Source organism: Marmota flaviventris, chromosome 9, assembly GCF_047511675.1.
Source record: "Marmota flaviventris isolate mMarFla1 chromosome 9, mMarFla1.hap1, whole genome shotgun sequence".
NCBI lineage: Eukaryota > Metazoa > Chordata > Mammalia > Rodentia > Sciuridae > Marmota > Marmota flaviventris.
The window spans coordinates 114487590-114502577 of record NC_092506.1 but is presented as its reverse complement, the minus strand read 5'-3'; the positions used below and the strand labels follow the sequence as shown (position 1 = coordinate 114502577).

General features: G+C 39.5%; 1 protein-coding gene across 4 annotated transcripts in view; it reads right to left on the bottom strand.

Annotated features, from left to right (window-relative positions):
* The window catches only part of Aplp2 (amyloid beta precursor like protein 2), a 73751-nt gene extending 59283 nt beyond the window's left edge, over positions 1 to 14468 (bottom strand). For all 4 annotated transcript variants that reach the window (XM_071616871.1, XM_027945436.3, XM_071616872.1 and 1 more), the window contains exon 1: positions 14267 to 14468. In XM_071616871.1, coding sequence (XP_071472972.1) covers positions 14267 to 14371 — 105 coding nt within the window. In that variant the 5' untranslated portion in view covers positions 14372 to 14468. The remainder of the gene's footprint in view (positions 1 to 14266) is intronic.
* Between the last annotated feature and the right edge of the window lie 520 nt (positions 14469 to 14988).

Genomic DNA, 14988 nt, shown 5'->3' with positions numbered 1-14988 from the left:
CCTGGCATGCGTGGGGAGCTGGGTTCGATCCTGTTCACCACATAAAAAATAAAGATGTTGTGTCCACCGATATATTTTTTTTTTAAATATTTTTTTAAAAAATCTCTCAAATTCTCTCTCTCTCTCAAAAAATAAAAAATAAAATAAAAAAGGGCTGAGGAGCTGGAGTTGTGGCTCAATGATATAGCGCTTGAATGGCAAATGTGAGGCACTGGGTTCAATCCTCAACACCACATAAAAATAAATAAATAAAGACATTGTATCCATCTGCACCTATTAAAAAAGGGTGGTGGTGCTGAGGATGTGACTCAGTGGTCAAACACCCTGGGTTCAATCCTCAGTACCAAGAAAAAAAGTGGTTCTCTTTTCACATTCCTACTTGTTTCCCTTACCATGAAGAAGCTTTTTAATTTTATGTCATCCATGTATTAACTCTTGGCATTATTCCTGAGATATAGGATCTTGTTTTAAGATATTTTTTGGAGTCCTATAGGAAAATAGAAAACTACTAAGTAGTAAAATGTTAGTAGATATTTAAACATTTAAAGAGAATGATTCAGGGCTGGAGTTGTGGCTCAGTGGTAGAGTACTTGCCTAGCATGTGTGAGGCCCTGGGTTTGATTCTCAGCACCACATATAAATAAATGAATAAAATAAAGGTCCATCAACATCTAAAAAAATATTTTAAATAAATAAAAATAAAGAGAATGACTGAGAAATTTCTAAAACTGAAAGACATCAACTACAGATTAAGGAACTTCACAAGAACTTTTTTTTAAGAATTCACACTTCTTTCCTGCAGTGACCTCAAACCCTGCAGTTTCCACCATGCCAGATGCCCAAGAAGAATGGGACTGCCATTTATGAACTCCTTTTTAAGGACAGTGTGATGATAGCCAAGAAAAATGTCTATATGCCCAAGCACCCAAAGCTGGCAGATATGAATGTGTGCAACCTTCACATCATGAGGATAGTCTCTCAAGTCTTAAGGCTACAGTTTGCCTGGAGATATTTCTACTGGTACCACAATAAGGGCATCTACTATCTCCATGATTACCACCACTTGCCACCTGCAATAATGCATGCCACTCTAATGTTGTATAATTAATATTCATGGAAATAAATAAGGCCGGGCATGGTGGCAGACACCTATAATCTTTTTTTAAATTTAATTATTTTTTTAAATACATGACAGCGGAATGCATTACAATTCTTATATACACATATAGAGCACAATTTTTCATTTCGTTGTATATAAAGTATGTTCACGCCAATTCATGTCTTTATACGTGTACTTTTTTTTGCATTACAATTCTTTTTTTTTTTTTAAATTATTATTATTATTTTTTAATATTTACTTTTTTTTAGTTTTCAGCGGACACAACGTCTTTGTTTGTATGTGGTGCTGAGAATCGAACCCGGGCCGCAGGCATGCCAGGCGAGCATGCTACCGCTTGAGCCACATCCCCAGCCCCTACAATTCTTATATTACACATATATACCACAACTTTTCATATCTCTGTATATAAAGTAGGTTGACACCCAATTCGTGTCTTCATACATGTACTTTGGATAATGACGTCCATCACGATCCACCATCCTTGCTAATCCCCTGCCTCCTCCCTTTCCCTCCCACCCCCCTCTTCCCTATCTACAATTCATCTATTCCTCCCATGCTCCCCTTCCCTACAAGACTATGAGTCAGCCTCCCTATATCAGATAAAACATTTGGCATTTTTGTGGGGGGGGGATTGGCTTACTTCACTTAGCATTATTGTCTCCAATGCCATCCATTTACCTGCAAATGCCATAATTTTATTCTCTTTTATTGCTGAGTAAAATTCCATTGTGTATACATGCCACATTTTTTTATCCATTCATCCACTGAAGCGCATCTAGGTTGGCTCCACAGTTTAGTTATTGTGAACTGTGCTGCTATAAACATTGATGTGGCTATAATCTCAGCAGCTCAGGAGGCTGAGGCAGGAAGATCATAAGTTCAAAGCCAGACTCAGCAACTCAACAAAGACCCTGTCTCTAAATAAAATATTTTTTTTAAAGGCTGGTGGTAGGCTGGAGATAGAGCTCAGTTGGTAGAGTGCTTGCCTTGCATGTACAAGGCCCTGGATTCAATCCCCAGCATCACCAAAAGAAAAAAAAAAAGGCTGACTTGGATCACTGGTTAAGCACCACTGAGTTCAATGCCTGGTACCACAAAAAAAAAAAAAAAGGAAATATACTTTTGGAGATGAAGCTCAGGGGTAGAGTGTGTGCTGGCCACACGAGGGCCCTGAGTTTAATCCCCAACACCCAAAAAATGACATACAGTGAAAGATGCACTTTTTAAGTAATACCTGAATCAAAAAAACAATAGAATCACAAAGGAAAACCAACTTTTTAACTAAATGCTCATTTTAAAAAAACCTCATGAACTAAAACTAAAGATCTGTTTGGAGGGGAATTTATAACTTTAATATAAAATAAAAGAAAGTATAAAAAAACTGAGTTAGGCAACCATATCAAATTGTTAGAACAAACTTGATTGGTTATATAGTTTGGTGTTAAAGCACTTGCCTACCATGTACAAAGGCCCTGGGTTCAATCCCCAGCATAACAAAATAAAATTTTAAAAAAGAAAAAGAACAAATTAAACTTGTGGAAGGTATAAAGAAAGAAACAATAATGAGCAGAAATAAAGTTGAAAAAAATATGCAGTATGGGATGGGGATGTGGCTCAAGCGGTAGCGCACTCACCTGGCATGCATGTGGCCCGGGTTCGATCCTCAGCACCACATATAAACAAAGATGTTGTGTCCACCGAAAACTAAAAAAAATAAATATTAAAATTCTCTCTCTCTAAATATATATATATATATATATATATATATATATATACGTGTGTGTGTATGTATGTGTGTGTGTGTGTGTGTGTGTATATATATATATATATATACACACACATACACATACATATGTAGTAAGATGAACAAACCCCCAAGTTGATCATTTGAAAAGTCTAGTTATTGCTAACACATGGCAAGACTAGCTAAAAGGAGGGGTGAAGCTGGGCAGGGTAATTTATGCCTGACATTACATTTACCTGGGAGGCTGAGGCAGGAGGATTGCTTTGAGCCCAGGAGCAACACAGTGACAAACCCATTTCAAAAAAAAGGTGGGCTACATAACATAACTGCAGATTCTGACATTTCAGAGACCATAAGAATATTTATAAAAAACTTTAATCAGATAAGAGCTGAGGTTATAGCTCAGTGGTAGAGGATGATATGCACAGCACATGCAGCCCTCAGTTCCATCCCCCAGGACTACAAAATTAAATTAAAAGTCAGATCAAATAACAACTAGACACACCAAAACTGGCAAAAGATCTGACTTCATAACTATAAACCTTAACACAAAGAAAATTCCAATGACTTCACTGGTAAATATCTCCCAAACTTTTAAGGAAATGATAATGCTGCTCTTAAATAAAATATTCTAGATATTTTTTTTAAAAAGGCAAGCTCTCTGCCAAGCTTTTATGGAGCCAGCAACTCTGAAACTAAAACTTTACAAGTATATTATAAACAAGAGAAAAATTATAGGTTAAACCCACTTTGGGGCACAGAGGCAAAATTCCTGAACAAAATTTTGGCAAATCAAATCCAGAAAAATTTTAGCAAACAAAATTTGGTTAATTTCAGGAATGTAAAATTGCTTACAATATTGCACTATCAAAATTAAAGAGCAGGCTGTGGGTGTGGCTCAGTGGTAGAACACTTGTCTAGCATGTGCAAGGGCCCCAGTTTGATCTCTAGCACCAGGGATTGGGGAAGATCTTTGGGAATCTTAGAATGAAAGAGTTCTTTCTCTTCTGATAAAAGGTGGTAGGTATCTGGGGCTGGGGCTGGGGCTCAGCAGTAGAGCACTAGCCTAGCACATGTGAGGCCCTGGGTTCAATCCTCAGCAGCACATAAAAATAAAACAAAGGTATTATGTCCAACAACAACTAAAAAATAAATATTTTTTAAAAGGTAGTATCTGTTAGTATCATATAAATGATACAGTTTCCTCTGAGATCAGGAGTTAGACAAAGATGTTATATAACAGCTTCATCTATATCATCTAATACAGAAAACATGTTACTAGAGTCCTAGCCAATATAATAAAGTGAGAAAAAGAAAAGCTACAAGGATTAAATGCAAAGAAAACTCACAGAATATATTCAAAAAGTTTCAAAGCTACAGATAAAAGGGCTAGGGATGTGGCTCAGTGGTTAGGTGTCCCTAGGTTCAATCCCTGATACCAAAAAAATAAATACATCAAGCTGGGCATGGTGGCACATGTCTATAATCCCAGCTACTTGAGAGTTAGGAGGATCTGAAGTTCAAGGCCAGTGTAAGCAATTTAACAAGATTGTCTCAGGAAAAAAAAAAAAAAAAACCTATTAATAAACCTAACAAAACTGTTTAAGATCTCTATGCAAAGTATAAAACATTGAGTATAGAGAGGACCTAAATGAAAGCATATGACATTTTCCTGGATTGGAAGACTCAAGGTTAGGGTCAGGTTTTTTTTCTAATTGAACCACAGACTTCATACAATACCAATAAAAATTCCAGTGGGCCCTTGGTGCAGTGGCACATTCCTATGATCCCAGCTACTCAGGAGACTGAAGCAGGAGGGATGACAAGCTCCAGGCTAGTCTAGGCCACTTAATGTCACCCTGTCTTTTTTTTTTTTTTTTAAGTTATACATGGGCATAATGTCTTTATTTTGTTTATTTTTTTATGTGATGCTGAGGATCGAATCCAGGGTCTCACACATGCGAGGCTACCGCTGAGCCACGACCCCAGCCCTCACCCTGTCTTAAAATGAAATAAAAAAAGACTGGGACTGTTAGCTTAGTGGTAGAACCCCTGGGTTCAATCCCCAGTATTGTGCAGGGAGGGTCCTACCAGGTAGTTGTTTCTGGTGGAATCTGGCAAATTTACATAGAAAGAAATGTGTTAAGGAATAGCCAAGACACCATCAAAGACAATCAAGGTTTAAAAAAAAAAGCTTGTTCTATTAGATATAGAACCATACATAGTACCTGGTGCAAGGATAGACAAAGAGAACAATGTACTGTAAGAGAGAAAACCAGATTCAGAGATACCTGATTTACAATAAAGGTGGCAGAGAAGAGCAGAAGGGAAAGGACAACCTTGACGATAAATGGAGCAGGCTGGATATCCATATGGAGCAACTAGGAAAAAAAAGACCTTCACTATATACCTACCTAAATAAATAAATCAGTTCAAGTATATGATAGCTCCAAATGTAAAAGGCAAAAAAAAAAAAAAAAGTTCCTAAAGACAGTAGAATGAATTAGATATACCTTTCTTATGTTCACATATGCATACATGACCAGTGTAATCCCAAATCATATAAAAACCACAAGAATGGGAAGTTTTACTCCACCTATGTATGTCAAAATATGCTCTACTGTCATGTGAATTTAAAAAGAACAAATTAGAAAAGAAGTTTAGAAAAAACAATTCTAATAAAAGGTATATACAGTCATAAGATTGGGAAAATCCAGTTTAAAAAAATATTTTTAGGTCTTCAGGATAGTAAAAGAAGAATAGGACACAAAAAGCACCTAGGACACAAAAAGCACCTACTATACTTTTTTTTTTACATAAAGTTGGAGGAAGCTACCTGTGAAATGTGTGAGGACCTTTTCAGCGTTGAAGCCAGTGAGGGGGTAGATCTGTTATTTGGGAACTTATAGTGGCATTCCTGTTATTAAGATCGCCCAATTACAAGTGAACTCCCCCTCCACTCTGCCCAGAAAGGTCCCAAGCAACACTGGAATGGGTGTGACTGAGTAGCCTACCTGCCCCTACCTCTATCCTGTTTTGGTGAAGAACTTTCTATCGAATGTCTTTGATGTGTTCTGATATAAATAAACCAGGCACAGGCTCTGTTCTTTGTCAGAAGCCCCCATTCTGAAACCGTATTTCTGTGTCCTGTGGTTATTTCCTAGTACTATTTTTCCTAGCTTTTATTTCTCAGCCAGCCCCTCTCTCCAGAGGAGAGTCCTTTCCTTCGCCCACGCAGAACATGAGATAAAATAAAAACTGAAAAATTAGACATTAAAATTAAGACCTTCTTCAAAAGACATCAAGACAGTGAACGGATATGGATGTAGTTCAGTGGTAGAGTACACAGTGACCCTAGGTTCAGTCCCCAGTACCCACCCCCAACCCCCCCCAAAAAAAGAGCAAAGGAAAGCCACAGAGAGAACAGCATTAAACTAGAAATAAATGGCAAATAGGCAAAACAAATTGTGTTTCATTCATACAACAGAATACTACACAGCAATGGAAACAAACCAATTACAGCTGCATTCAATACAAACTACTCTCAAAAATAGGTTTGTTGAGGGGTTGGGGTTGTGGCTCAGTGGTTGCAGGCTTGCCTAGCATGCATGTGATGCATTGAGTTCAATTCTCTGCACCACATACAAATAAATAAAATAAAGGTCTATCAACAACTAAAAAATATTTTTTAAAAAATAGGTTTGCTGAAAGAGACCAAATACTTACAAATACATATTGAATCATTTCATTTACATGAAGCTTTAAAAAAAAGGAAAAATTAGGGTGGTGTGAGGAAGTTTGGGTGGAAAAACTATAAAGAAAGGCAAGAAATGATTACCATAAAAGGGTAATAGTTACTTCTGGAGACAGAAAAGAAATTTTGGCCATGTTCTTTTTCTTGACTTTGGTGGTGATCACACAAGTGTTTGGTGAAAATACAAGGAGGTATATTCTTTTTGTATGCTTTTAAGTTTTAAAAATCTCAAAAATACCCAAGGGCTTACTTAACACTAAACAAATTATTTACTACAGCTGTAATCAAACCTGAGCAAGCTTCATGAAAACATGACTGGGAATACTACACTCCTCACTCAAGGTAAAACTTGCTTCTGGAAAGTTCAAATATGATCTTTATTTCTGTTTTATTTCTGTGTATCTGTACTATTGTTTTTTAAGGCTAAGGCAAAGTGTTAAATTTATCAAAACTGGATGTTTGCTATGTATTTTAAATATATTTATATTACAGCTATTCATAATTAAAGAGGGTAAAATAAAGGAGATCCTATCAATTCATCTCTCCAGGTAAAAATCCTGCTTTTACCTGTGCATTTGTTAGCCTTACAGAGAAAAAGATGAAATATTTGAAAATATTTATGTTTTTACCACCACCAAAAAATTTCCCCATTTTCTTCTATTCCAGATTATCTCCTTTTTATAGTTCATGCAAGTCAAAATATTCACTCTTCCAGCCACTGGGTTCTAGATGACAAAATGAAGTGCATAGGTAACACATATGCCTAAGACAGGTCTCAATTTTACCAGTAACTTTTAACCCATGGGTAATTTCGAGTAAAAAAAAAAATTACTTCTCTTTCCACCAGCTCAGCTGGATAACTTCCCAAATGGAGAATGTCCACGTAGCAGACACTGTTAACTGATGATAACACTGGGTTATTAACAATATTCATAGTTCTCTTTTCAAACCACACACAATTTGATTCAAGGCTGCATCTCCTGCTCCTGGCCACCTGCTTCATCAAAAAGCGGGTTTTGAGAATCTACGACTATTGAGGTAGCACCATCTCTCCTGCAAAGGCTTGATTTGGCTAGAAGCTCATAATCTGGCCAGTGACATTTTAGGAGTCTTGTGAAGGTGGACTTTGAGAAAGGTTTCTTCATTCTTTAAAGGAGATATATGAGAAGAGACGGTTTCCTGCTCTTCCTCTGGACATGTTCTTTTCTTTTTTGGGGGGGCAGGGGAGTGGAGGTGGGGTACCAGAAACTGAACCCAGGGGCACTTAACCACTGAGCCGCATCCCCAGCCATTTTTATTTTTTATTTTGAGACAGGCCTTGCTAAATTGCTGGCCTGGATCTTGCAATCCTCCTCAGACTCCTGAGCCGCTGGATTACAAGAGTGCACCACTACTCCCAGCTCCTCCAGATATTTTCTCCACAGCATGCAATAACCACTCTTCAACCACTGGGGGAGTTAGTTTCAGGAAGATGGAGTAGAAAAGATGGTGGCAAACTGCTAAATAACCAACCTTTACACGTCTCACTCCAAAAACTGTCACAGTCACATTGGTCATTGATCAGTAGTTATAAATCTGGTGCTGTTAGCCTTTCCTCTTCCAAATAATGCTATGGATTGTGATAAAACTCCCCATATGGGGGTCATAATTTCTTTTAAAACTATTGTCAGAATATAAAGATGAAAAAAGAGAACTTCCATATTATACAAAAAAAGTTCAAAAGTTTTTTTAATCAGTGTAAAATGTAAAATGTCAAAGAAGTCAATTATATCCTCCAGAGTCATTGTTAAATCTCATATTGATTCGTTTGATATATATATATGTATACGGGGGACTGAAACCAGTGGGGTTTAACCACTGAGCCTCATCCCCAAACCTTTTTATTTTTTATTTTGAGATAGGGTCTTATTAAGTTGCCCAGGGCCTTGCCAAGCTGCTGAGGCTGGTTTTGAACTCAAAATCTCCCCGCCTTAGCCTCCAGAGCCACTGTGAGCCACTGGGATTACAGGCATTTTAAAGACATAGTCATGTCAAGATTTTTAGTAGTGTGAAAGAGAAGTAAACATTAAAAACAAAAACAAAAAAACTCCAAACAAACAATAAACATTATGAAACAAAAACAGAAAAAAAGGAAAAAAGCAGTGGACTTAGGATGGACAGATTTATGCCCTGGCCAAACCTTGGTCTCTACTAACTACCTTATTAGGTGAGGATAACAACCAGACTGCTGTTTTCTTGGGGTTTCTTATTGGCTGGAGTTGTTTTCTCTACTTGCATTTTAGAATCACCTGGAGAGCTTTTGAAACTGAGCAGCCCAAATGTCTACAATGAGTATTTGGGGGTGGGGACCTCAAAATCACATGCAAGGGCATTTCTTAAGAGTAAAAACAAACCTTATTTGTTGTTACTTCTGTATTGTTATAGCACCTAGCACAAAACCCCAAAAAGGAGTTTAATACTACTTGAATAACAAAAGAAAAGCTGGCTAGTTTTCTAACCTTCCTATTTTAAAAAAGATTACAGTTATGTTTACAAATAATTTTAAAAAATCAAAGATTTGGGCTGGGGTGTAGTTCAGGAGTAGGGTGTTTGCCTAGTATGTTCAAGGCCCTGGAGTTCAATCCTCAGCACCACAAAAAATAAACAAAAAAAATTAAAAACTAAAATTAAATAATAATTTATGATGCTTATATAAAGAAAAATTCCCTTAAAAGCAATTATTAGTTGCACTTAATACAAAGAACTGAAACCCATTTCTATCTGAATAACTACATGATCCACTTTCCATTTCAGGTCATAAATCAAGGTATGATATACTAAATTTAATTAAGCTTAAAAGTAATCTAGTTTATCTCACTAAAAAACAAGTCATGAAAATTGAATTATAGGCAATTTAGAATTCTCTCTCTACTGGTTCCTCCACAACAACTACAATTATTATACAAAGATTTACCCCTATCTTTTTTTTTTTTTTTGTGGTGCTAGGGATTGAACCCAGGGCCTTGTGCATTTGAGGCAAGCACTCTACCACTGAGCTATATCCCCAGCCTCTACCCCTACTTTTTGACAAAACAAGATTCTTTTCTTTCAGGAGTTAATTATTATAAGATAATTCAAACTAATCATTATAGTGTCATTTTTATAAAATTTCTGTACAAGATAGAGAAGAACATACACCACCAAAATGTTTACAGTGCAATATTCCTGGAGATTTCAGATTAGTTTTCATTCCTTATTATTTATATATTTTTAATTTTTTAGTTATAGGTGGACACATGTCTTTATTTTACTTTATGTGGTGCTGAGGATTGAACCCAGTGCCCATGCGTACTAGGCGAGTGCTCTACCTCTGAGCCACAACTCCAGCCCTTTAATATGTTTTTACAAATGAGTACGCATTACCTACACAAATTTTCTTCTGTTATTTTAAAAATAAAACATGAAAGCCTGAAAAATCAGTAAGGGTAAATAACATGAGAATCTTAAAAAGTTATGTCTTTATTTTTCCAAGTCAAAAGAGCATAAGTTAAAAATCTGATTTTTGTATTTTGAAAAAATAAATAACCTTCCACACATTACTGCTAAGAATTCAAAAGTTCTTCAGCTTTAAAAATAACCATGTTTTCAAATGCAAGGACACTTTGGGGTCAACTAACAAATGGTTCTATAGACATTTGTTACTGGATTCAAGTATTGTTGAACTTCCTTAGGTTGATAACCATACTAAGGTTATGTATGAGAATGTCCTTGGTTCTTAGAAAATACACACTAAAGTTCTAAAGGACAAAGGGAAAAGTGAATACAACTTACTTTCAAACAATTTAGCAAAAAAATATAGTAAATAGAATAAATGTTAAAGTAAACCTTTTTTTTTGGCTGTGCTGGAGATCCAGAGCCTAGCACATGCTAAGCATGCTCTCTACCACTGAGCTAAACCTGGCAGCCAGTGAAAGCAAATTCTGAATATTAATGGTAAATGTGGATAAAGTAGTATGAAAGTTGTTTGTACAATTTTTGAATTTTTTTAAACGTAAAGTTATTTCTAAATTTAAAAAAAATTGGGAGCTGGCACTGTGGCTCAGCAGTAGCACACTTGCCTGGCATGTGTGAGGCACTGGGTTCGATTCTCAGCACCACATATAAAAATAATAAAGGTCATCAACAACTAAAAAAAAAATTTTTTTTTAATTTAACTGAAAAAAAGTAATAGGAAAAAAGGTATATTGGAAACTGTCCTAACAACAACAACAACAACAACAAAAAACACTTAAGATCATGCTGAACCCCAACTACAAGCAAGAAAACATAGCAACACATTGGGCCAACAGTAGACTTTAAGTCAGTACTATCCAAGAAAATTAAATTTTTAGTATTAAATTTTCTAGAGGCTAGGGTTGTGGCTCAGAGATAGAGCACTCACCTAGCACGTGTGAGGCCCTGGGTTCCATCCTCAGCACCAAATAAAAATAAATAAAGGTACTGTGTCCAACTACAAAAATAAAGAAATATTTTTTTAAAAAAAAATTCTAATAGCCATATTAGAGTTAAAAGAAACTGGTGAAATTAATTTTCATACACTTAGCCAAATGTCTAAAATATTATCATTTCAATGTAATCAATATAAAATGTGAGATGCTTTACAACTTTCATACTAAATCTTCAAAACCAGATATTTTACACTTAACAGTGTATCTCAATTCAGAAGCTAAGTTTGTTATACCATATAGGAAATATTTCACCTGCATTTAGATTTCATAAATGTACAGTTAAACTAGATTTACAAGACAAAATTATTTCAAAGTTAAAAAGTTTTCCAATCCATTTTTTATATGTAAACTTCTTAAATTAAAATTAAGAAAAAAGAAAAATTCATTTCTCAGCCACACTAGCCACAATTATCTCAATAGGTAATGGCTACAATATAGGAAAGCCTAACTTTAGATGAGAATAAAACAAATTCCCTCTACAAAAGGAGTTCATAAAACAGCTTCTATTATCAACAGATTTTTAACACAGTCATAACAGAAACACTACCAACGTACCTCTCCCAAACACAATTAGATATTCCCTATTTCAGAAATACCAACACAAAGCCTTCTCTCCTGTGCCTCAGTTGTCATACTGTCATTTAGGCTTAATTTGAGTTTCCTGAAAATTGGCAATCAAGTGGCCCTCTTATTTTCAGATGTGCCAGAACTAGTTCCAGCTCTAAGAAGTCTAAAATGTCCTTGTGTTTAGCATACAGGGTTTCAACGCAAAAACTGTCTCTTGATTTCCAAACAGGAGCAGGCACACAGGAGAAGGTCTCGGATTTAACAGAGGAAGTGACCCTGAGTACAGGGGGTGGGGGGGTTTCTTTTTAAACAGGTGTAAGAGATTAATTTAGTCAACACCAAGCAACACGAAAAGATTCGCCAATCAATAATTCTGTGCCAAGCAACTTGATCAGGGATTTGGCCAGAATCCCTTTGGCTAATCTCAATACGGGCCTCCCCAAAGACATCCTGATTTAGGCCATTCTCATCTAAATTAAGGCTTAAGCAATCCTGACAGCAAATAAAATCAAATTATATACATGTGAATAAAATTCTGCCATTCTCACAAAAGAATAAAGATAACTTATTAAGTGGGCAAAAACAGTTCCATAGGATAAAAGTTACCATAAACTAGCATTTACAAAGCATTTTGCAGAAGTTGATATCTTATTTTCTTTAGTCAGATTTTTCAATTGAACACAGTGTGGCTAGCAAATTTAATCCACAACAACCAATTCTATTATTGTTTTTTCGTTCTCCATAGGCATGTTAATATTTTTTAAAGTATTTTTATATTTTTATGTGGTGCTGAGGATCAAACCCAGTACTAGGCAAGCACTCTACCACAGAGCTACAATGCCAGCTCCAATATTTTTAAGTTGATAAATCCTCTCTTATGAATTCATTAGTGCCTGGAGTCTCTCATACCACTGGAAAGTGAGGTAAGAGTATGAACAATGGTTTCTGACATCCTACCTCACTAGTTAAGTTCCATCTTGCAATACAAAATCCCTTTTTTCCCTTTCCCTTCCCGTTCTACTTATGTAGTTGCTTTTCATGAGACATCTTATGGGGATCCACTTTGTGGAGACTAAAATAAAAGCCTGTGTATATCAACATTGACTATTTCTACTTAAAACTTAACTCCCCCCCCCCCCCAATCAAAAAGCTTAAGCAAGACGAATACAAACGTTTTTAAGCCATTCCTTAAGGGATTTTTTCTTATTAGATTTCTTTTGCCATGGAAATATTTACACATTCTATAGAAGTAAATAATACATTCTAAATTGGGGTATTTATTAACAAGTTCGCAGGCAATGCCTAGTTATCAACTCCAGTCTCACGTTTCTGAAATTAGCACAACACGCAGAAACCAAAAGTAATCTTAAATATAGCGAACAGGCACAAGGAATAAACTACATAGAAACACACATTCCAGTGCAACACTTCAAGCACTATTTTGAGAAAAAAAAATAAAAATAAAGTCCCACGTCTACTTCAGCAACAGAGGGATCCTCTAAGGAGGCTCAAGGCAGACCGCGCTGCAGAACGCCAATCCACACCGATTCTGGCCACCCTGCCTTTTCCAGTGGCCTGAACTCCCGCCAACCACCAGGGAGCCTGGCCACTTCACCACCCAGCAGCGGGGAAAAAAAAATTTTTTTTTTACAGGGTTACCTCCGATGCGAAACGTCCACTGACATTCTGACACTAAAAAAGTAGCATTTAAATAGAGTTTTTATAACGCCTTCAAAGGATACTTTCCTCTCTGGCTAAGACCCCACCCTTTCCCCCCTACTTAAAAGAGGCAAACACCAAATCCAGAGGCAGGTTTTCCATAGTTCATTAAACTTGAGCAACCGGCTGTATTGTAAGGCTCCGGTTCCCGGCCTGCAGCCCGCGCGCTGGCACCGGTTCCCGCGGCGGCCAGGAGAGCAAAGGCACCCCGCGGCCGGTGCGGGCGCCTCTCGGGACGCGCCCGGCAAAGCGGCCGCTAGCCAAGAGCCGGGGCTGCGGAGCCGCATCCCACAACAAAGTCCACCTGGCCAACAAAGGCTTAGCCTGCCGTCTGCAGGTGGGAGTCCCGTGACCAGAGGCCCTGCCGCCGTGGGAGAGAGTGAACCGGGTGTGTGCGGGACCGCCTCCGAAGGGACCCAGACCCCGAGATGCGAGATGCGGAGAGGCGGTGGCAAGTGCCCCACTAACGCCGGCGGGGCCGCAGGGCGCTCGCAGAGACAAGCATTTTCCCGAGGGAGGGTGGGGCGAGCGTCCGGGCGGCTCCGAATCCCCGGAGAATGTACCGGTGCCGCGGGCAGGTTGGGGGCTGGGGCGGTCGGGGCGGCCGAGGCGGCCTGCCGCCCCCAGCGCCCCGCAGCCCCGACGCCTTTCATTTGGCCTCTGCGGCGGCGGAGGCGGTCCGACCTCAGCGCTTAGCACTGCGCCAAGCAGGGGCGGGCGGGGGAGGGCGCGCCAGACCCGCCGCAGCGACGGACCACCCCTACCACCCCGCGCTGCGCCCCCTGTCCGGCCCGCCGCGGACCCCACTGCCAGCCCACAGGCCGCGCTCCCCGCAGCTCGCGGAGACGGTGCTCGGGTACTCGCCTAGTCCTCACCTCGATGTACCCGGCCAGCGCCGCAGCGGGTGCCGTAAGCACAAGCAGCAGCAGGATCAGGAGTTTGCCCGTGGCCGCGGCGGCCGCCGTCCTGGTGGCCGCCATCCCTCACCGGGTCGTTCTAGCCTGGGCTCTCAAGCTCACACACACGGGTTAGAACGCTTTCCCCACCGCGACCCAGAAGCATCTGAAGCCGGTTCGCCGCCGCCCCGGGGGTTTTACACCAACCGGAACTGACTTCACAAAACCACGCCCTCCTCCTGCAGCACCCAATGCTGGCCCGCAGGACTGCCCCCAAGACACCGCCCCTTGTTCGTTCCAGACCAAATCAGTGCATGGCATAGCCTGCTCCTCCCGCAGTCCCAGACGCGCGCCCCCGCCCGGCTCCGCCCCCAACCGCGGACAGCCCCGTCCCCGCCTGGGACCCCGAGGGCGTGAGGCGCGGGGGTGTGCGGTGGGTGGACCGCGGGCCTCTGCTCCGCTGGGGCGGAGGTGCGCTCCGGATACTAGCACCCGCGCGGTGATTTGTGTTCACGACTCTGGTCTATCCGCCTGCAGCCTCCGGATTCAAGCACATTCCGCTTCCCCGCCCCTGCGGAATATTTTTCAGATTCCTTTGGGTACCGCCTTCTTTTTGGTTCTGAAAATGGTTTTGTTAAAAACAGGATGGATCGTTAAGGGTCCAGGACTATTTACCAAAGGTGAACCCCGAGGCAGAGGGT